Source organism: Protomyctophum parallelum, assembly GCF_964188405.1.
Source record: "Protomyctophum parallelum genome assembly, chromosome: 9".
Classification (NCBI taxonomy): Eukaryota; Metazoa; Chordata; class Actinopteri; order Myctophiformes; family Myctophidae; genus Protomyctophum; species Protomyctophum parallelum.
Window position 1 is genome coordinate 44,595,945 of NC_139706.1, and position 24,340 is coordinate 44,620,284.

The 24,340-nt window shown below is 45.6% G+C and overlaps 1 protein-coding gene across 2 annotated transcripts in view; it reads right to left on the minus strand.

Annotated features, from left to right (window-relative positions):
* The window catches only part of nox4 (NADPH oxidase 4), a 63,062-nt gene that overhangs the window by 17,121 nt on the left and 21,601 nt on the right, over nucleotides 1-24,340 (minus strand). For both annotated transcript variants that reach the window (XM_083773690.1, XM_083773691.1), the window contains 6 exons: nucleotides 20,433-20,513; nucleotides 13,047-13,206; nucleotides 10,800-10,964; nucleotides 9,607-9,669; nucleotides 7,485-7,545; nucleotides 1,642-1,723 (listed from right to left, as the gene is read on the minus strand). In XM_083773690.1, coding sequence (XP_083629816.1) covers nucleotides 1,642-1,723; nucleotides 7,485-7,545; nucleotides 9,607-9,669; nucleotides 10,800-10,964; nucleotides 13,047-13,206; nucleotides 20,433-20,513 — 612 coding nt within the window. The remainder of the gene's footprint in view (nucleotides 1-1,641; nucleotides 1,724-7,484; nucleotides 7,546-9,606; nucleotides 9,670-10,799; nucleotides 10,965-13,046; nucleotides 13,207-20,432; nucleotides 20,514-24,340) is intronic.

Sequence of the window (24,340 nt, forward strand, 5' to 3'; positions counted from 1 at the left end):
TTCACTTGACATGTCCAAAATAGGGACTTCTAAAGTGGTTAAAGATGCACTAACTACGGTAACTTTCCTCTTCTACTCCGGATTTGAACCAGGTTTCCTGTAAAAGTGTTTTTTCTTTTCTTTTTTCTTTGTTTAACATTGAGCTAATAGAGTCTGCCTGCTTGCTCAGGGGATAAATTGAATCTTGACTATCCCTGTCTCTTTGAGTATCTTAAATACCAATCCCATTGATATTTGCTTAAAGGTTTTATGACATTCAATTTCATTTATTTTTCTTTTTCTTTTTTCTTTTTGACCTCAATTACACCCAAAAAACCTGAACTTTGAACATTCAGTGGATTTTCTGTGGTCTGAAGTTTTCTTTGGGGTTTGGAAGCCTTTTGAGCTACAATGAAAACAGGCAACACAGTGAAAACAGTGACATCTGCTGGCAAATCCCATTGACATATATGGGATTTGCAGGGTCTTACATCACTTACTGCCGGCAAATCAGAGCACCTGTTTGAGCCAGAAAACACCAGATCACAGAAAATCTACTGAATGTTAAAAGTTCATGTTTTTTGGGTGCAATTGAGATTAGAAAACCTAAAAAAAACAAGAACAATTCCAAAACCTTTTTTTTAATGTCACAATCCCTTTAACCCTGTAGTCTTCTACACGGAGCCATCCCACACTAGCAAAGCATGTTGTAATTAGGTGTGGGCCTTAGGCAGAGTCGTATCAGTTTGTTTTGGGAGGTCTGAAACGTATGTGGTGTTGGTGAACTGAGAGGTGCAAGCATAATCAAAATGGAATTGAAAGAGGGCTCCTGCTAGTGCTAGAGTCTTTAGAACGCTTTTGTTAGGGGGAAAAACTGTCAAAAACCTTGTTCTTTGATTGACTTTCTTATTCACTTTTGATGCAATATTTCCACCTGACAGTTTGTTATCAACATAGCCCAGGCCTCTTACTTACTTGAAGTTACTATTATCGTCAATAGGAAATTCAATACATTGCATTTCATGCTGGCAACCTTTCAGATTTACCGTACATTTTGAATTTGTATGAAACCACATCATCGTATTAGTGCTTCTACTAATAAGTTTGTCTAAATGTGTCACATTTTTGCAGTGGACACGAATAAGACAACAGCCGAACCTCAAATAAAATAAACTCTTTGACCTCTCTCTCTCTGTCTCTCTCTCTCTCTCCCATAATGCTGACCAGGAAGAACACAACATCACAGGTCAAGAGGTCACAACCTCTGAACACCCCTTGTGAGTCTGAGCTTTCATGGGAAATCATGTCAATGGTGCCACTGAGTGAGCACACACACGCACGTGCACGCGCGCGCACGCACGCACGCGCGCGCACGCACGCACGCACGCACACACACACACACACACACACACACACACACACACACACACACACACACACACACACACACACACACACACACACACACACACACACACACACACACACACACACACACACACATACAGACACACACTTTGAATTGTGAGTTCTCTGCACAAAAAAAACATCAAAGCCTACATTCACACTGACTCAGGAGCCAATTACTCTGTCTGTCTGTCTGTCTGTCTGTCTGTCTGTCTGTCTGTCTGTCTGTCTGTCTGTCTGTCTGTACACACTTACTTGGGGTATCTTCTCTGTTGCACCATGGGAAGGATTTCAGACGCTATACGTGAATCAGGAAGTAGCAAATCGGTGAAACGTTCTGGGGAGAGAGGAGAGGAGACAGTGTATTAATTAACTGAGCGCTGTTTTGTTCGTTCTTTGATCATATCATGCAGAAATGATTCAACACAATATACATGCTGTGCAACACGCCAGCTGTGCTGAAGATATACAGTAACTACAAACCACAAAGGTCGGGCAGAAACCTTTTATCTCCATATTTCATGGTTTTATTACTTCGCTTAAACAAACGGTTTTGGCTTTACTTCGTCATGCGGTAGCAGCAAAGGCCGAACGGTTTGCGGAGCCGTCTTGATATCGGAAAGGTCGCTAGTTCGTATCCCCGGACCGGCACGTTAAAATGACCACCGCTGAAGTGCCCTTGGACAAGGCATTGAACCTCTACCATGAAATGTTCTATGAGCAGGGCCTGGCTGTAAACAAGTTCTTGAGCTTAGTCCAGTTACCCTGGGTAAACATAGTACCTTTCCTTTCCTTACGGTGACACAAAAGTTGTGATGCATTGTGAGCTTGTAGATCGTCTATTTTAACCCATTTAGACCTGAGGAAGTTTCTACAAATGCCTTAAAATTTTCTGAAAAACCCATGTTTCTATGTCAGTGGTTCTCAAACTATTTCATGTCAAGGACCCCCAGAATTGGCCTTGTATGTCATTGTATGTCCGACCCCCATCTGAAAACATCTGAAAACATCTTGTTTTCAGATGGGGGTCTGAAAACATGTTGTTTTCAGATGGCACAAACAATTTCGAAATTGTAGATCTGCTATTTTTCAATAGCTAAAGCATGACATAATGCTTAAAAAACCACCAGAATGGGTTAACAGCAAAAGTAGCAGATCCACAAGCTCGAAACACGGCACAAATTGTTTTGAGCTTGTAGATCTGCTACTTTTGCTATCGTTGAATCCTGAAAAGTAGAGTTTTGGACATACAGTATGAGGTTTCCACCTGACAGAGACACTCCTGTCTTCATAGCAACTGCATGGCCACATGCCTGCAACATGAAGTCATGATGACAGAACACCACGCCAACGCCAAAACAAACACACACTTCCCTTTACTGTACTGTGAGACCTACTGTATGTGTGCGTGCGTGCGCATGTGTGCGCATGTGTGTGTGTGTGTGTGTGTGTGTGTGTGTGTGTATTCATGCACACCGAGGCGTGAGTGGTGACTGGCGGCTGTAGTATCTTTCATGCTAGCAGGCTTTTTGTGTCATCCTTTTAGCTTTATTATACTTGCTGTACTGTTTTCAGATAGTAAGCCTAGGTAGGTAAGGATAGGTAAGCCTTGCCACAGCATTTTTGCCATATAAGGGTACTTTCATTTCTGGTTTCCCGGCTCGGAGACCGCCGTTGTAAGGAAAGGCTTATGTTAGCATTAGCTCACAATGTTTATATTTCGCCAGAAACGTTAACATGTCGGGTCCGATGCGATAAAAAAAAATCACGAATCACATCCGAACCTCGGATGGATCATCATCACTGCGGACAATCTCGTAGTTGGCATACAAAAAAATGAGTAGTATAGCCTGGCGGCCAGCCAGCGTGGTTTCTGGTATAGCACTAGACTGAGAGGTCATTTTGACCTATTTTGAGATTTTGAAGTTGATTATCTTTGCCCATGAAGCTTTCAGAAGGTTCCCCTTCCATGACCATCACCATCCATCATCATTCCATCATCTCAGAATTATTTGACATCTGAAACATTTTCTAAATATGAATTTTAGCACATGCTACTGGACCACTGGGTATAAAGTCGTCAGACTTTCGAGAAATTCAAGTGGGCCCTGAAGAGGTTGGGAACCGCTGCACTGGGTCAACTGTGAGCCGCTGCACTGGGTCAACTGTGAACCGCTGCACTGGGTCAACTGTGAACCGCTGCACTGGGTCAACTGTGAACCGCTGCACTGGGTCAACTGTGAACCGCTGCACTGGGTCAACTGTGAGCCGCTGCACTGGGTCAACTGTGAACCGCTGCACTGGGTCAACTGTGAACCGCTGCACTGGGTCAACTGTGAACCGCTGAACTGGGTCAACTGTGAACCGCTGCACTGGGTCAACTGTGAACCGCTGCACTGGGTCAACTGTGAACCGCTGCACTGGGTCAACTGTGAACCGCTGCACTGGGTCAACTGTGAACCGCTGCACTGGGTCAACTGTGAGCCGCTGCACTGGGTCAACTGTGAACCGCTGCACTGGGTCAACTGTGAACCGCTGCACTGGGTCAACTGTGAGCCGCTGCACTGGGTCAACTGTGAGCCGCTGCACTGGGTCAACTGTGAACCACTGCACTGGGTCAACTGTGAGCCGCTGCACTGGGTCAACTGTGAGCCGCTGCACTGGGTCAACTGTGAACCACTGCACTGGGTCAACTGTGAACCACTGCACTGGGTCAACTGTGAACCACTGCACTGGGTCAACTGTGAACCACTGCACTGGGTCAACTGTGAGCCGCTGCACTGGGTCAACTGTGAACCACTGCACTGGGTCAACTGTGAACCACTGCACTGGGTCAACTGTTAACCGCTGCACTGGGTCAACTGTGAACCGCTGCACTGGGTCAACTGTGAACCACTGCACTGGGTCAACTGTGAACCACTGCACTGGGTCAACTGTGAACCACTGCACTGGGTCAACTGTGAACCGCTGCACTGGGTCAACTGTGAACCGCTGCACTGGGTCAACTGTGAACCGCTGCACTGGGTCAACTGTGAACCGCTGCACTGGGTCAACTGTGAACCACTGCACTGGGTCAACTGTGAACCGCTGCACTGGGTCAACTGTGAGCCGCTGCACTGGGTCAACTGTTAACCACTGCACTGGGTCAACTGTTAACCACTGCACTGGGTCAACTGTGAACCGCTGCACTGGGTCAACTGTGAGCCGCTGCACTGGGTCAACTGTGAGCCGCTGCACTGGGTCAACTGTGAACCACTGCACTGGGTCAACTGTGAACCGCTGCACTGGGTCAACTGTGAACCGCTGCACTGGGTCAACTGTGAGCCGCTGCACTGGGTCAACTGTGAGCCGCTGCACTGGGTCAACTGTGAACCACTGCACTGGGTCAACTGTGAACCGCTGCACTGGGTCAACTGTGAACCGCTGCACTGGGTCAACTGTGAACCGCTGCACTGGGTCAACTGTGAACCGCTGCACTGGGTCAACTGTGAACCACTGCACTGGGTCAACTGTGAACCGCTGCACTGGGTCAACTGTGAGCCGCTGCACTGGGTCAACTGTTAACCGCTGCACTGGGTCAACTGTGAGCCGCTGCACTGGGTCAACTGTTAACCGCTGCACTGGGTCAACTGTGAACCGCTGCACTGGGTCAACTGTGAACCGCTGCACTGGGTCAACTGTGAACCGCTGCACTGGGTCAACTGTGAACCGCTGCACTGGGTCAACTGTGAACCGCTGCACTGGGTCAACTGTGAGCCGCTGCACTGGGTCAACTGTGAACCGCTGCACTGGGTCAACTGTGAACCGCTGCACTGGGTCAACTGTGAACCGCTGCACTGGGTCAACTGTGAACCGCTGCACTGGGTCAACTGTGAACCGCTGCACTGGGTCAACTGTGAGCCGCTGCACTGGGTCAACTGTGAGCCGCTGCACTGGGTCAACTGTGAACCGCTGCACTGGGTCAACTGTGAACCGCTGCACTGGGTCAACTGTGAACCGCTGCACTGGGTCAACTGTGAACCGCTGCACTGGGTCAACTGTGAACCGCTGCACTGGGTCAACTGTGAGCCGCTGCACTGGGTCAACTTTGAGCCGCTGCACTGGGTCAACTGTTAACCGCTGCACTGGGTCAACTGTGAACCGCTGCACTGGGTCAACTGTGAACCACTGCACTGGGTCAACTGTGCACTGCACTGGGTCAACTGTGAACCGCTGCACTGGGTCAACTGTGAACCGCTGCACTGGGTCAACTGTGAACCACTGCACTGGGTCAACTGTGAGCCGCTGCACTGGGTCAACTGTGAACCGCTGCACTGGGTCAACTGTTAAGCGCTGCACTGGGTCAACTGTGAACCGCTGCACTGGGTCAACTGTGAACCACTGCACTGGGTCAACTGTGAACCGCTGCACTGGGTCAACTGTTAACCGCTGCACTGGGTCAACTGTGAACCACTGCACTGGGTCAACTGTGAACCGCTGCACTGGGTCAACTGTGAACCACTGCACTGGGTCAACTGTGAACCACTGCACTGGGTCAACTGTGAACCGCTGCACTGGGTCAACTGTGAACCACTGCACTGGGTCAACTGTGAACCGCTGCACTGGGTCAACTGTTAACCGCTGCACTGGGTCAACTGTGAACCGCTGCACTGGGTCAACTGTGAACCGCTGCACTGGGTCAACTGTGAACCACTGCACTGGGTCAACTGTGAACCGCTGCACTGGGTCAACTGTTAACCACTGCACTGGGTCAACTGTGAACCGCTGCACTGGGTCAACTGTGAACCACTGCACTGGGTCAACTGTTAACCACTGCACTGGGTCAACTGTGAACCACTGCACTGGGTCAACTGTTAACCACTGCACTGGGTCAACTGTGAACCGCTGCACTGGGTCAACTGTGAACCACTGCACTGGGTCAACTGTGAGCCGCTGCACTGGGTCAACTGTGAACCGCTGCACTGGGTCAACTGTTAAGCGCTGCACTGGGTCAACTGTGAACCGCTGCACTGGGTCAACTGTGAACCACTGCACTGGGTCAACTGTGAACCGCTGCACTGGGTCAACTGTTAAGCGCTGCACTGGGTCAACTGTGAACCGCTGCACTGGGTCAACTGTGAACCACTGCACTGGGTCAACTGTGAACCGCTGCACTGGGTCAACTGTGAACCGCTGCACTGGGTCAACTGTTAACCGCTGCACTGGGTCAACTGTGAACCGCTGCACTGGGTCAACTGTGAACCGCTGCACTGGGTCAACTGTGAACCGCTGCACTGGGTCAACTGTGAACCGCTGCACTGGGTCAACTGTGAACCGCTGCACTGGGTCAACTGTGAACCGCTGCACTGGGTCAACTGTGAACCGCTGCACTGGGTCAACTGTTAACCGCTGCACTGGGTCAACTGTGAACCGCTGCACTGGGTCAACTGTTAACCTGTCTTTGTTTTGACCGTATGGAAGGGCCGCTGACAAAAGATTGGAGGTGGTTCAGAGTCATGAAGTACGAAAAAGGAAAAATAAATTAACCACATTAAAAGCCTGGAGTCTAACATCTTCCCATAGACAAGGGAACAAAGAAGTAACTAACACATCCCCGATGGGAAGTCGGCTTATCCCACACACACACACACACACACACACACACACACACACACACACACACACACACCCATGTCAGCACAGCGGTGGGAGTCATGGTGGGAGTCATCATGGTAGGCCCCCCGAGGCTACCAAAGCCCCCGCAAACACGTGACCAGATGTAGATGATACATGTGCAGGAAAACACACACACACACACACACACACACACACACACACACACACACACACACACACACACACACACACACACACACACACACACACACACACACACACACACACACACACACACACACACACACACACACACACACAATGCGGCCCTTTGGAATGGGTACTCCCCCCAAGAGGATAAGAGGATGGGGGGGTCGTAAAAATACTTCATTCATTCCGTCAGCTGTGTGTGTGTGTGTGTGTGTGTGTGTGTGTGTGTGTGTGTGTGTGTGTGTGTGTGTGTGTGTGTGTGTGTGTGTGTGTGCGTGCGTGCGTGTACTCACTGGTCCAGTCTCCCACCACTCTGAGGTGAATGCCAAATGTCTCTTTCTTCTCTGCGGGACACTGAAATTTACAGAGTACACAAAATGAGTCAGAACACCAGTGAACACGAAGAAAAATTACACACACACACACAATGCAATTCTGTACACCACTGCATGGGTGTTTCATGCAACACACACACACACACACACACACACACACACACACACACACACACACACACGCACGCACTCATGCACTCTCACACGCACGCACTCACACAAACACACACAGTCACACACACACACACACACACACACACACACACACGCACAGACCAGAAAATGGTGCTGACAAGGAGCAGACAGACCCCTGAGGCTAGTAACACTGTCTGCCAACAGGAAGGCTGTGTGTGTGTGTGTGTGTGTGTGTGTGTTGTAAATTTTAATGGAGAGAAAGTAGCATTCCTGCGTCTTCAGAACAATCGTTCCTATAAGGTTACATGCTTTGTTTGTGCAGCGCTGAACACAATGCACCGGAAAGTAATCTCTTATCTCCATGTTTTAACGTTTTCGTGTTTTCTCGTAAATGAACGGCCTACTTGATCATGACTACAGCGTCACACAAAAACATAAAGCGTAGCAAGACGTGACGTGTAGATAATATGCTACTTTAGATTTGTTTTAATTGGAATCCTGAAAAGTATGAGCTTTCCACCCGACAGAGACCATGGCCCTCATTTATCAATTGAGTGTAAAATCTGCCACAGATTCGAGGGTAGGTTTCGTAGTACACCCACGTCGCCAGCATTTATAAAGTGATCGCAAACAGCTGAACCTTCCTTAATTTCGTTCCGACGTTAATAAATGTGACGGCTGAAATCTATCTGGCACGCCCTATGAAATCAAGCCTCGCCCTCGTTTTTGCGACAGGAACAACGGCATTACGATTTTGAAACCATGGTTACAGGAAGAAAAATGTCTGTTTCTCCTCTTGCTTCGCTTCCCTAGCTGCCTCCCCTGCTCCTCGATATGTCATGGGGGGGGGGGGGGGGGGGGGGGGGGCTACCGGTATGCACTCATGCAAAACACTGTTTAAATGGCTTAAGCATGACTTGCAGCATTGTTTTTAATTGCGCGATTTTAATAAGCTTGCACACTTAATATGATAATATCCTACCAATTTCATATGACATGCTTTTACAAAATATATATTTCTCACATGTAGGCTATTATTAGTTTTATACATTTTAGGAGTGAAAACATATGTTTAGATGCCTGTGACAGCCTCTCAGCTGGTCAAACAATGCCGCTCCGCTGTTCTACGACAGAAAAACAGGTGAGGACAAAACGTACGACAGCTCCCGACGTGAGTTTTGAACTTTGTCAAGTTCAATTTCAAGCTTTGGCGGAAATGTTAAATGCCGAAAATGTCGGTAATTTCGGCGTGCACCCATATTTTGGCGTACGCACGGTTGATAAATGAGGGCCCATGTATTTATGTAAGAGAGATTTTTAGGTACTTTTACTTTACTGGAGTATTTCCATTTTTCCGATCATTTATACTTCCACTCCACTACATAACAGAGGAAAATATTGTACTTTTTACTCGAAAACCACTTGAGCCCAATTGTATACCTTGTCTATTTAACAATAGCAGATATACAAGCTCACAGCGCCTCGCATTGAGACGTGTTGTTAGCTTGCAGATCTACTTTTTCTTTAGGTAGGCCTACTTGTTAACTCTAGTCTGTTAACGACCTCTATCTAGAAAAATGGGAGTACTTCTCCCAACACTGGCTGAGTAATAAAATGCACCAAAAGAACACCATGACAGCTCTAACTCTAACAAAACAACCCTAGAACAAACTGTGACTGGAGGGCTCAGCTGTCAATCCAACCGGGGGTGGGGGGGACTACATGTTCTTTGCCAGCGGGGAGAAAAAGTTCTAGATACTGTAAGAACACGTGAGGCATGCCTCTCTCTCTCTCTGTGTGTGTGTGTGTGTGTGTGTGTGCGTGTGTGTGTGTGTGTGTGTGTGTGTGTGTGTCTGTGTGTGTGCGTGCGTGCGTGCATTGGCTCATGAGTGAAGAATGCATATAGAGAGCGAGTGAGCGTCACATAAAAGTTTTTCATTTTTACCGTAGTGAGCGTGAAGGGATGGTTCTCAAGGGAGGACACACCTGGACAATTCAGGACTACATACTGACACACAGGACAGACAGACAGACAGACAGACAGACAGACAGACAGACAGACAGACAGACAGACAGACAGACAGACAGACAGACAGACAGACAGACAGACAGACAGACAGACAGACAGAGGACAGCATGAGTTGAGAAAGAGACAGCTCCATCGCTGTATAGACGAATCAATAGGCTTCGTACACACATATCCAACAACAATCATGCTCTGTGCTGTCCGTGTTTTATGGCCGCCTCAATGCTTTTCCAATGGAAGTCACGTGGCTTGACCAAACAGTTGTGTGTGATGGGGGGAGGGGGCAATCAAACACAAGTGTTTGGTCAAACCACGTGATTTCCATTGGAAAAGCATTGGGGCGGCCATGAAACACAGGCAGAGCACAGCACAGTTGTTCTTTATGTGTGTTCGAAGCCATAGAGCGTTGCCCTGGGTGCAACCATGTGTCATTAGCACTGATTAGCTACACCTGGCCAACAGGACACATGAAGCAGTGGCCTGTTGGCCAGGTGTAGTGATGGCTGCACCCAGGGCCAGGTGTAGTGATGGCTGCACCCAGGGCAACGCTCTATGGATTCGTATATACAGCGCTGGAGCTCCGAGATCGCCGCTCTTCCTATACTGCAATTGTTCTCAACCTTTTCAGACTATGACTCCCCAATAATCATATTTGAACTGGGGACCCCCCAAAATAGCCATATTTTAACTGGGGACCCCCCAAAATAACCATATTTGAACTGGGGACCCCCCAAAATAATCATATTTGAACTGGGGACCCCCCAAAATAACCATATTTGAACTGGGGACCCCCCAAAAATAACCATATTTTATATTTGAACTGCGTACGGGTATATGTCTATTAGTCAATTTACAATTTAGGCATTTAGCAGACGCTCTTAATCCAGAGCGATTTACATGAAGCATGAACAAAAAGCATGGCAATACATCACATACATAAAAAGTAGTTATCATGAATCATACGTAAGCTAAGAACGTAACAGTGGAATATCTATATAATGGAACTATGCATGTCTACGTTATAGTGCTATGTCCATGTCGGTAGCAGACACACAAAGTACCATGTTGGAGCGGTTGGCGTCGCTCAAACAGGCCAAAATGTTCAACCTCACCTGCCCTGGGCGAGCCTTAAAGTCTCTCTTCAGCATGCGCACCTCGATGACATCACATGGGTGCCTGACGACGGTCACTATGGTAACGGGGTCACCGCTCCGGATGTAGCGGAAAAAGCGTTCAGCGCAGTAGAGGCACAGAGGGCCTGAAACCCACAGCCATGTCTGTAGAACACACACACACACCGCCGTAGTTTATTATTGTTTTATTGTTCAGACGAGCAACTACTAGAGCATCTATCCACCTTAAAATGTGCTTGACCAGTGAGATGGATTGCTGAGGTGTAGCAGCACACCTACGATCAGCTCCCAGTACTTAATTCACGACATACACTGACTCCTGAGATGGCGGTGCTTGGTATCGAACCCAGAGCGCTTCTGACAAGTCAAGTCACCATTATTTGTATAGCACATTTAAAAACAAAAATTTAACCGAATTGGAAATTCGGTTCATATAGACCTAGTACAAAAAATGCATAGTTAAAAGAAACTCAAAAAGCGATACAATTTAAAGACAAAAGTCGATTACATTTAGTGGTCAAAACAGACAATGAGTTAGTATCTCTCAGACTCAGCTCATTGACATATATGCAAAAAACATGTTTTTGTTTTCTCAAGCGACACTGCTTGAGAAAACCTATCACTAAAAAAGTATCACTATGACACTGAGTGGCACAAGAGCATCAGCTGGTTTTTACAAGAATTAAGCATGGATCGTTAGTTCAGACTGCCTCTATGGTAGCTCATTCTGTTCTATTCTAGCAGGTATACTGTGTATTCTAGAGTTTACAGATACTGTGTGTTCTAGATCCCACAGGTGCTGGATGGGGTAGAGCACGGTGGTTCTCAAACGTTTTGTTTTATTTTCAAGGACCATAAAGTGGTAAAAGAGGCTGAAAACAACAGCCAAAAAAGAACACGCACATCCAAGTGCCTACTAGGCACTGGTAGCTGGATTAAACAAAGTCACAAGCAAATCAATTAAAACAATCCCTTCACATCTCATGTGAAGGTCTGAAGAAAGGCTACGGCTCGAAACGTTACCACTTTAAGTAAAGAAAGTTCTGGGAGCAGAAAATGGTGTGCAGATTGTTTTCATTTATTTATTTTCAAGGACCCCCATGACTCCGAGGCACATTTTACACCAAAATAAATGTGATTCTAGAACTGTTCCAGTTCCGAAACAACTTTTAGGGTTCTGAACCAATTCATTTTCAGTGAAAACAATTTGAACTGGTTCAATATTAGGTGGACAAAAATAACTGAATTGGGTTTAACCCTGGTGGGAATAGGCCTGAGAGTGTACCAAATGGTTGGTTCCATTTTGTACACTCTCAGAGTTACAGACCTGTAAGGGGTCCCTGTGGAACCACCTCAAGGAACCCTGGGGGTCCCTGAACCCCCACTTTAAGAAGCACAAGCAGGTAGTGGGTGCGTTGTACATTCTGGCAGGCACTGGGTCTGAGCTAATTGCTCACAGCTCCAGCAGAGCCTGGGGAATACAGGCAGGTTTAAGGGGGATTTTATGGAACCGCTCCGTCACTTAACAACCATGTGCAAACACGTACTCAACCGCGCACACTGAAGCATGTGCACACACACACACACACACACGCACGGCGCACGCGCATGCACTGCAGGCCTTGATGTAGTGCACGGACCGACGCCCCTCTCTACGAGCTACAAACCTTTACATAAACTGAGACAACTCCCTCCTACACCATTACTCACCACACACACACACCTTCAAAGACACACATGCACGCACGCACGCACACTGTTCTGACAATGTATTGTAAACAATGTTATTTCCAGTAGGTTGACAGTCTCTCTGCGCAGTGTTGCACATTATGGGACACACTAACACCCATATTCACGCACACACGTTTGCATTACTTCCACTAACTACGACATTTTAGGACACCAATTTTATGAATGGTATTAAGTCGAGAAAAAAAGGAACATGCTCTATTTCTCATTCTACTATGATTGTGGGGATATTTATCTTCCCATATATATGCCCCACACGCTCACATTTAACATCTTTATTTGAGTGTTTCAGGATACAGATCACGGGTAGGAAGCATCGCCTCCTCCATATATGGCACGCACCCACACACACACACTCTGGGTGACACTCGCATGCACGCACGCACGCACCACACACACACACACACACACACACACACACACACACACACACACACACACACACACACACACACACACACACAAACACACTCTGACCTGGGGTGAGTGGGACTGGAAACGCGCCTCTTCCGTGCAGTTGGTCTGTTTGTCGTAGCCCTGCTCTAGCTCCTCCCCCTGTTGCTCAGGGCTGCTCTGATTGGCTGTGATGCAGCCAGGGGGGTGGGTCTCTACGTTGGTTTGATACTTCAGAGCGCCACTGTTGAGAGCAGAGAGATATAGTGTTTTTAATGTTACTACTGGTATTAGTTTGATCTATGCACAGAAGCCATAATAGGCCTTTCTTCCCCCTCCTTCCTTCCTGTGTTACATTGATGTAGTCATTGCCAGTCTGTTGCCTCTCGCCATTTCCAAATGCATACAGTCTGGGGCAACGGAAGTTCTATCATGAGTCAAATATGAAGTGGAAGTTCAGCCTCCTCTCCAATTCCGTTTCGTCTACAGTCGCGCAAATTTATCCTAATATAAATCAAAATCTTCTAAGCATATATATAGCTTAGCAGAAATGGAAATGAAAAAAATAAGCTCTAAAAGATATTTAAAAATATATTTCCGTGAACGGAAATGGCAGCTTCCTTACTCTGATTTCGGGAGGTGTAGTTACAGACTCTATATAGCATTTGGAGATTGCGGAATAGTTGTCTGGCTACGCGAGACTACTATTGATGCCAATTAAGGCACTGTTCCATTTAGTGTAGCACAGCGGTATTCTCTCTCAAACCTTTAAATTTCCCCCCATAACCCCCATAACTCTGAGACTGTACACATTGAACCAAGTGGACCCACAGTACATACAGGTCAATTTGGTTCCATTCGTAAACTCTCAGAGTTACACACCCGTAGCGGGCCATTTGTAACCCCTCAAAGGAACCATGTGGTCCCTGGACCACACTTTGAGACCCACTGGTGTAGCAGAGTATTTCCAGTGAGCCTGTTCATTATATTATATCATCATTATACCATTTATTATACCACCTTACAATATATGAATATCTATCAAAATATCAGTGCCAGAGAAATAAAAGGTATAGATATTAGGGTTGTCCCGATCCGATCACGTGGTCGGAAATCGGGGCCGATCACGTCATTTTCTAATGATCGGAAATCGGATCGGGAGCAAAGAAATGTGATCGAGACATCCCCTAGTATCAATATTATATCCATATTATCTTGATATTAGACTGGATAATGTCTGTGATTTTGGATATTGTATACTATTGGTATGATATGGCATAAGTGTTCTATAAAAAATATAAATAGAGAACGTGATCGGGACATCCCTAGTAGATATATGAATTGAAATGAATTACAATTTACAATTTACAATTTAGGCATTTAGCAGACGCTCTTAATCCAGAGCGACTTACATTAAGCAGGAACAAAAAGCATGGGAATACATCACAAAAAAGCATTTATCATGAAACATGCGTAAGCTAAGAAAGTAACAGTGGAATATCTATATTATGAGACTATACATATAAACTATATATCTATACTACTATGCTATACATATGTACTATGGCGTGCTATGACTATATACAATGCAATTATAGTGCTGTCTACATAACATGCTATAAGTCTAGCAAATGCTATCTAAGTCTAACGAAATGCTATCTAAGGGGGTAGGATAAGTGCTATGGGCCATGATGGAATCAACACTAGGTATATCATTCCATTGTATAACTCTTATGTTCACATAATGCATGGCTGTAAAGCACGTGATGTTTTGCCCAACATACACACGACTACAAGGTCAAGTGATCCATGACAGCAGCGGTCAGCGGACGGTGCAGGCGGTCAGAACTGTTTCTTAGTAATAGGGTGAGTAAACATGGAAGCCTTTATTGAGTGTTGACACAGTGGTCACAACAATAATTGCCATTTGGGATATAACTCACAAACTGGGCCAGCTGTGACCCTGAATATCACCAGGGACCTCCACTAATGGCCACCACCTTTACTCACCCTATCACTAACAAACAGTTCCCTATACATGATGCTATCACTCATGACAGCTATGATCACGTGATCTTGTGGCCTTGTTAACATCAGCAAAACATCAAATTGAACATACTGTAAGAGTTCTATATGGCGGAATAATAGACAATGCTTGAGTGGTGATTCATTTCAACGACAAAAGATATGATATATCTGGCATTCTTTCTGAAGACTGTCACAAATTGTCTTTAAATATAATACTATTGTATAGTACTTCTGTGATATTTATTCCATGCATTTATTCGATGTAGAATCATTTGGTGGTCATGATAAGTAAGAACAAATATCTTTCTTCTTCTTCTTCTTCTTCTTCTTCTTCTTAAGTAACTGCACTGCAGTCCTTTTTTCCCCTGCTGAACTCTGACATTGTTTCATTAACTGTTTTGTTTCTTTATTTGTTATGGTGTAGTGTTGTAATGTCACTGGCACAGTGCGGGGCTGTTAAGTTGTTAATTAGTCGTTTAGGCAGGCCAGCTGTGCACGTCTTCAATATTTGCTGACAAAGTGTAGCTTTTGCTGCTACTGTGAAGCAGTAATCACAAGTTAGACCACAAGCATGCTGTGATAGCACTACATATGCACACATACGTATACTGTATACACACACACACACACACGCTTATCTACACAAAAGAGCAGATAATTGACACGATTGCTTCACTATCACTCATCACAAAATAAACTCTTATCGCACTTATTATTAAGCACACATAGAGACACACACACACACACACACACACCTACAGTACTGTCCCCTTCGTCTGTACCAGGCCAGTACCTAGAGGTACCTATAGGTTTTTAAAAGAACCTGGGTACCTCTGGAAGCCACACCTCTGATGGGTGTGGTTTAGTCTTAAGGGGTGTGTTTTTTTCACCCACTGTGTAATATAATAAACGGACAGTAGGTGGCAGTAGGACAGTAGGACAGAGGCCAGAGCAACAATATTTGCCTCTGAGATGTAGTGGAGTAGAAGTAAAAGTATTGGAATTCATGAATACTAAAGTAAAGTACAAATGCCTCAAAATTGTACAGTACTTAAGTAAATGCACTTACTTTCCACCACTGTGGAATGGTGAGTGACTTTCTTAATATCATTTAAATATAAAAACTTAAATTAATAGGTTTACCATGCATGCCAAAATAGGATCTTTTCAATGGTTTTGTGATGTCATCAGGAGTAAGTCAGTAACAGTTTATATTTACCCCTGACTGTCACTAGGCTCTTTGAATATGCTTTCTCAAAGCCTGTATCTGTTTAAGAGTAATAAAACAAGTCTAAGGTTTAATCCAGGGGTTTTCAACTGATTATGAACCAGGGACCACCACCCTGACTGAAACTTAACCTGGGGACCACCACCCTGACTGAGAATCAACCTGGGGACCACCACCCTGACTGACAATTAACCTGGGGACCACCACCCTGACTGAGAATCAACCTGGGGACCACCACCCTGACTGAAAATCAACCTGGGGACCACCACCCTGACTGAAAATTAACCTGGGGACCACCACCCTGACTGAGAATCAACCTGGGGACCACCACCCTGACTGACAATTAACCTGGGGACCACCACCCTGACTGAGAATCAACCTGGGGACCACCACCCTGACTGAAAATCAACCTGGGGACCACCACCCTGACTGAAAATTAACCTGGGGACCACCACCCTGACTGAGAATCAACCTGGGGACCACCACCCTGACTGAAAATCAACCTGGGGACCACCACCCTGACTGAGAATCAACCTGGGGACCACCACCCTGACTGAGAATCAACCTGGGGACCACCACCCTGACTGAAACTTAACCTGGGGACCACCACCCTGACTGAGAATCAACCTGGGGACCACCACCCTGACTGAGAATCAACCTGGGGACCACCACCCTGACTGAAACTTAACCTGGGGACCACCACCCTGACTGAGAATCAACCTGGGGACCACCACCCTGACTGAAAATCAACCTGGGGACCACCACCCTGACTGAAAATTAACCTGGGGACCACCACCCTGACTGAGAATCAACCTGGGGACCACCACCCTGACTGAGAATCAACCTGGGGACCACCACCCTGACTGAGAATCAACCTGGGGACCACCACCCTGACTGACAATTAACCTGGGGACCACCACCCTGACTGAGAATCAACCTGGGGACCACCACCCTGACTGAAAATCAACCTGGGGACCACCACCCTGACTGAAAATTAACCTGGGGACCACCACCCTGACTGAGAATCAACCTGGGGACCACCACCCTGACTGAGAATCAACCTGGGGACCACCACCCTGACTGAGAATCAACCTGGGGACCACCACCCTGACTGACAATTAACCTGGGGACCACCACCCTGACTGAGAATCAACCTGGGGACCACCACCCTGACTGAAACTTAACCTGGGGACCACCACCCTGACTGAGAATCAACCTGGGGACCACCACCCTGACTGAAAATCAACCTGGGGACCACCACCCTGACTGAGAATCAACCTGGGGACCACCACCCTGACTGAGAATCAACCTGGGGACCACCACCCTGACTGAAACTTAACCTGGGGACCACCACCCTGACTGAAACTTAACCTGGGGACCACCACCCTGACTGACAATTAACCTGGGGACCACCACCCTGACTGAGAATCAACCTGGGGACCACCACCCTGACTGAAACTTAACCTGGGGACCACCACCCTGACTGAAAATCAACCTGGGGACCACCACCCTGACTGAAAATTGCAATGATACATTATGCATAAAGTGTCATTTCTACTTTTGTACTTTTACTCAAGTAAATGTTGCATTACGAACTTTTACTTGTAATTACCAAAGTAGTACTTTTAGTACTTTTTCCAGGGGTATTTGTTTTCTCTTTAAAACAATTCTGGGGTCTACTCAGGTTTTTGAGTGAAGCCCATACAGTCTTACAATGTCTTTCTTGCAAGGCAGTTCGTAATTCCCAACCCCCCCCACCAAACAATAGATATGCCAGGGTGAGGTGTGAATATACGAGATCTGCTCCCAGGCCAGTGTTTGTCCAGAAAGAGAGAGAGAGAGATGAGCAAGGTTCCTTTTCAAGCAAAAAAGTTAAAAGACTTTCACTAATGCTTATTGTAGAACTTTACACAAATTTAATGTAATTATTCTTCAGTGGTACAAATGTTTTACTTGAGTAAAAGTATCAATACTGCAATGTAGTATTGATTCAAAGGAGCTTTACGACATATTGTGAGCTTGTAGATCTGCTATTTTCAAATAGTCTACTTACTATACTGAGGAAGTGGTTAATGCATTTTTTTGGCGTACAAATACAATATTTGCCTCTGAGATGTAGTGGAGTAGAAGTAAAATTATTGGAATTCATGAATACTAAAGTAAAGTACAAATGCCTCAAAATTGTACAGTACTTAAGTAAATGCACTTACTTTCCACCACTGTGGAATGGTGAGTGACTTTCTTAATATCATTTAAATATAAAAACTTAAATTAATAGGTTTACCATGCATGCCAAAATAGGATTTTTTCAATGGTTTTGTGATGTCATCAGGAGTAAGGCAGTAGAACAGAGGCCAGAGCCTATATAATTATGTATTTAGTTACATCATAACCCCTGTTCTGAGGACCCCCATTTGAAAAGATATGCCAGGGACCCCCCATTTGAAAAGATATGCCAGGGACCCCCATTTTAAAAGATATGCCAGGGACCCCCCATTTGAAGAGATATGCCAGGGACCCCCATTTGAAGAGATGCCAGGGACCCCCATTACCCCCAGTTACTTTGTAGATTTTTGATCACATCACAAACACTTTAGCCATATACCGTAGCTACACCAGCTTGTGAGCTTGTAGATCTGCTATTTTCTAAAAATTATATATATTTGAAAATTTGCAATGATACATTATGCATAAAGTGTCATTTCTACTTTTGTACTTTTACTCAAGTAAATGTTGCATTACGAACTTTTACTTGTAATTACCAAAGTAGTACTTTTAGTACTTTTTCCAGGGGTATTTGTTTTCTCTTTAAAACAATTCTGGGGTCTACTCAGGTTTTTGAGTGAAGCCCATACAGTCTTACAATGTCTTTCTTGCAAGGCAGTTCGTAATCCCCCGCCCCCCCCACCAAACAAAATATATGCCAGGGTGAGGTGTGAAGATACGAGATCTGCTCCCAGGCCAGTGTTTGTCCAGAAAGAGAGAGAGAGAGATGAACAAGGTTCCTTTTCAAGCAAAAAAGTAAAAAGACTTTCACTAACATCCAGCCTTTTCATAAATTTAAACATTAGATTTCTTAGAAGTGCTTTAAAAGTCCTCACTCCAGCAGTGACAAACGTCTGGCTATAGCACTGCCCCCTCTGGGGGGAGTATTCTCATGGCATCATTATGCAACTTGTGCATGCTAGACTTTGTATAACATGACCACAGCTGTGCAGTATAAAGCGTGTGTGTCCCAATAAAGTTTTTACGGTTTCTCATGCCCCTCATGTAATGCACAATTGAGTAGGCTATTCATATACCAGTCGTTCTCAACCTGTGGGACCCCAGATGACAGTGAAGTGACAATTTAAGGACTTTTAAGACTTTTATAATGCCTCAAAGGCTCTAAAAGAAAAAATACCATTACTGCATCAAAAGTAATCAGCAAACCATGCTATAAAAACTGGTCAAACTGGTGAAAATAGCCGATCTACAAGTTCACAACGAGCTTGTAGATTGGCTATTTTCACAATATTTATCTGTGGAACCATTCTGTTGCTTGTCTGGGTGGGGGATCCCCAGTTCAAATATGATTACTTTGGGGGTCCTCAGAACAGGGGGTCCTCTCAAAACAGGGGGTCCACAGAACAGGGGGTCCTCTCAGAACAGGGGGTCCACAGAACAGGGGGTCCACAGAACAGGGGGTCCTCTCAGAACAGGGGGTCCACAGAACAGGGGGTCCTCTCAATTTCAAGGACCCCCAGTTTGACATGCATTAGTCTATGGAGTATGGACCCCCATTTAATGGCATTTATCCATCTCTCTCGTCTCTGGGACCCCCAATATTTATATTGTAACATCAATGATAATTTAACTTTAGAGTGTAGAAATGGAACCAAATGGACCCTAACCGCTTACTCAAATAAATGTTACTTGTAACAGTATGTATTTCAATGTATTTCATTATTGCAGTATTGATACAGTACAGAATGTGATACTTTTTCCACCACTGCATATTGCTAGAAGCTATTAAGACTCAGTGCATGCAGCTCTGCTCATCATGGGCCGACGCCACCTGGTGGTTGAATAGCTACTCCACACTCCACAATAAACCTGTGGGTGTGGCTGAGAATCTGGGGGTGTGTCTGTGGGTGTGTCTAACATAGATACCCATAGGTACCCATGGATGTCATTTTGAGATCGAGGAAGAAACGGATGGGATCCCACCGTACCCGACCATGTGGAACACGAGGATGATGTAGAAGACGATGAAGAGGTTGTGTGTGTACCAGAAGACCTCGTAATTGGACACCCTGCAAACGCAACATTGGACACACACACACACACACACACACACACACACACACACACACACACACACACACACACACACACACACACACAAACTAAATGAATGATCAAAATGACATTGCTTCACCTCACGATTCCTTATTCTAGAATTATCTCTTTAAGTCAATGAATGCAGAATGTTGAAAAGAGGGAGATATCATATCATGGCTGCATGTCTGAATTAATTTTTCAAGAAATTGTATCCAACGTAGTTATTATTTGCAAAGGAAAAACCCAGAGGCCAACCGGGTGCTCACAGGAGATTAAACACGTCTTGAATGTGTATGGTGCTTCTAGGATCAATGGAAATATATAATTATATATATAATTTAAGACTAGGAGAGGAAGTTTATTCCATAAAAGCCAACATGTTTCTGTCAAGAATGAGTATGGAAGGAGGACCCACTGGATGCAGAACAGATGAACTTCAAAGTGTTTATTAAACTAAACCAATGTTCTTCCAAATCAGGGCAAAGCATAGATGAAAGATAAGATGTTCAGATAAATACATAGACTCACTCGACATAGGTCGACGGACCAACAAGAACACAATGCAAACACAGGGCTTAAATAGACAGGGATTAACAGGACATTGGTGAACCCAAAATCAACGCTGGGATAGGCTGGGGGACTAAGAGGACACCGGTGGAAACACTGACAGTGACTAATCACAAGGTTAGACAAGGCAGGTAAACAGTAACTAGGCAGACAGGAAACACTAGGTCCAATACTACACAATGAGATACACAAAACCAAGGCAACAACAGAGTAACAGAAAACCAAAACCAACCAGAACATTAACACATGACAAATACAGAACACACTGAAATGACAGAAACCTATCTTAAATAGTCAGGACAGTCAAAGTTCAAGGACCAAGGACTGTAGCGTGACAGTTTCGTCTTCATCAGGGCAATAACCGAGTTATTATTTAGTCACAAGGTCTTTACTATACTATACTTTTCATTGGTTAAATATTTATGAAACACACTTAATGTTACTGTAGGAAAACTTCCGCGTGACACTCATATACAGCGAAGTATACAATATATGTGGGATGGGGGTGGCTGATTGAAGCCTGAGTCACACCCAGAGTTAGATGTGACTACACATCGGCTGTGCATGGAGTTAATCGAAGCACACAGAATAATCCCTCACCCTCACACATTCAGAGAGAGAGAGAGAGAGAGAGCCTCTGTCACGACAGGTCTTTTATCTGCCTTCCATCTTGTTTAAGTGTTTCCTTGTGGCTACATGTACATGCCACTTGATACACCAAGAGGCAACGGTAAGCAGTTTGTGGCTTACATGGAAATTAAAAGTGCTTTTGAACTGAAACAATGGCTGCGGTCTGTCCAACAACAACTGGGGCATGTTGCACGCCACGGGTGATAATTTATGAAAACAACAAAACAAGCAAGAGAGAGAGAGAGAGAGAGACACACACACACACACACACACACACACACACACACACACACACACACACACACACACACACACACACACACACACACACACACACACACACACACACACACACACACACACTACAGTTTGTTCAGGTCCAGTGCCCCAGGGCCATCAGTATTAAAGGGGTCAATAGACACGATGACCCCCATCACAAACACACTATCTATCACCCCCTCCTCATCTCCCCTAGTAGTCCAGTCTCCCCTACTCCCCCGTCGTCCCGCTGTTCACTGTTGTTCTCTCCATGAAGTACAGACCACATTACGTTGGACCCAACACAACACAGCCTTAGTAAAGTATCATGTACACTACACTACACCACACACACACACACACACACACACACACACACACACACACACACACACACACACACACACACACACACACACACACACACACACACACAAACACACACACACACAGAGTTGTTGACCCACTATGACCTGTGTAATGACAGAGTTGTGAGGGGGAGACACTAGGAGACACAGGGAGAACATGCTACGTTCACACAGAAAGGCCCTTTTGGCAACCCCACCTAAGGTATAGATATAGAGCACCAAAGTTTGACGTCAATACCGCTAGAGGGCGCTATTCCACGGATTTGTGTACAATTTTATTTGTATTATAATCACCATAGGGGGATCTTAGATGGCCTCATATAAGAACCCAGCGGTTTCACTCATATGGATATGAAGAATCAACTGACTGCGAGAAAACGCTAATGTTACTGCTGCCCAATTAGTGACTAGAAACAGACTGTATGAAATATGAGTGACAGAGACACCTCCCCGACAATATTGCAGAGACAGGTGTATATTTGTGGCACGCACGCACGCACGCACGCACGCACGCACGCACGCACGCACGCACGCACGCACGCACGCACGCACGCACGCACACACACACACACACACACACACACACACACACACACACACACACACACACACACACACACACACACACACACACACACACACACACACACACACAGTTGTTGACCCACTATGACCTGGGTAATGACAGAGTTGTGAGTGAGGCACTCAGGGAGGATTTGCTCTCTAAGAGACATCTATTAGCACACACATAGACCCGCGCGCGCTCGACACACACACACACACACACACACACACTAGGGCATTAACATAATAATCGAATAGTCGACTAGCAAAACACTATTCGACACTGTTAATTGACATCCGATTATTCGCTAATATTAATTTTAATATATATTCTTTCTACAGCAGACATGCAGGGATGCAGCTGTGAGCTCGGTTGTTCTGTTGGTAATTCGCCAACTTCAGTACTAATCCATTCCTGGCTGATTGTTTTCATATCATATGCAAGCCTACTGTAGCCTACGTGGGTTTTGCCGTCCGCGGATCGGCGGTGGCACTAGCAGCATTCAAAACAGTTTTTCTTTGGGAAAAGCATAATGCGATATGCCTCATAGGCTCATACGCTCAATGGGGACAACTACAGTGTGTAAATACTTTTACTATTGGTGAGTTTATTACTGTAGTTTGTTCAACAAGTTAGATTGGAGACTAGCCCCATATGTTCCCTCTCCCTACGCTCATTCTGTAGCTCCGAGATGAGGTCACACACTGGGCCCCTCCCACTGCGTTTCAGAAACGGCGAAAGTTTCCGCTATGTAAGTTTCTTACCCTGACGCCACGATTAATCCAAACGTGAAGGGGACATGAAGGGTTTACACTAATTCAATCATAACAACGCCCAAGAAAATCCAACTAGAGATTTGAACCGAGCCTTTACGTCCCGTATTTTGTCAGTCGCTTCCATGTTTATCAAGGAAGTTGAAAAGCTTTAGCGCCTCCCCTGGTCGAAATTTCCAACTGACTTCAGTTCACTCGACATGCACGCGCACACGCACACTTCCTTGATAAACATGGAAGCGACTGACAAAATACTGGACGTAAAGGCTCGGTTCAAATCTCTAGTTGGATTTTCTTGGGCGTTGTTATGGTTGAATTAGTGTAAACCCTTCACGTCCCCTTCACGTCTGGATTAATCGTGGCGTCAGGGTAAGAAACTTAAATAGCGGAAACTTGCGCCGTTTCTGAAACGCGGTGGGAGGGGCCCAGTGTGTGACCTCATCTCGGAGCTACAGAATGAGCGTAGGGAGAGGGAACATATGGGGCTAAACCTCCTCCTAGCTTGTAGCTCCTTCTAAAAACCAAAGGAACTGTGGTTGTAACTTGTTGTTGAACATTTAGGGTTGTATGAAAAACATCGCATGGTTCATTCCTCCTCCTCCTCCTCCCCGCTCCAGTCTCCACTCTCCAAACATTGT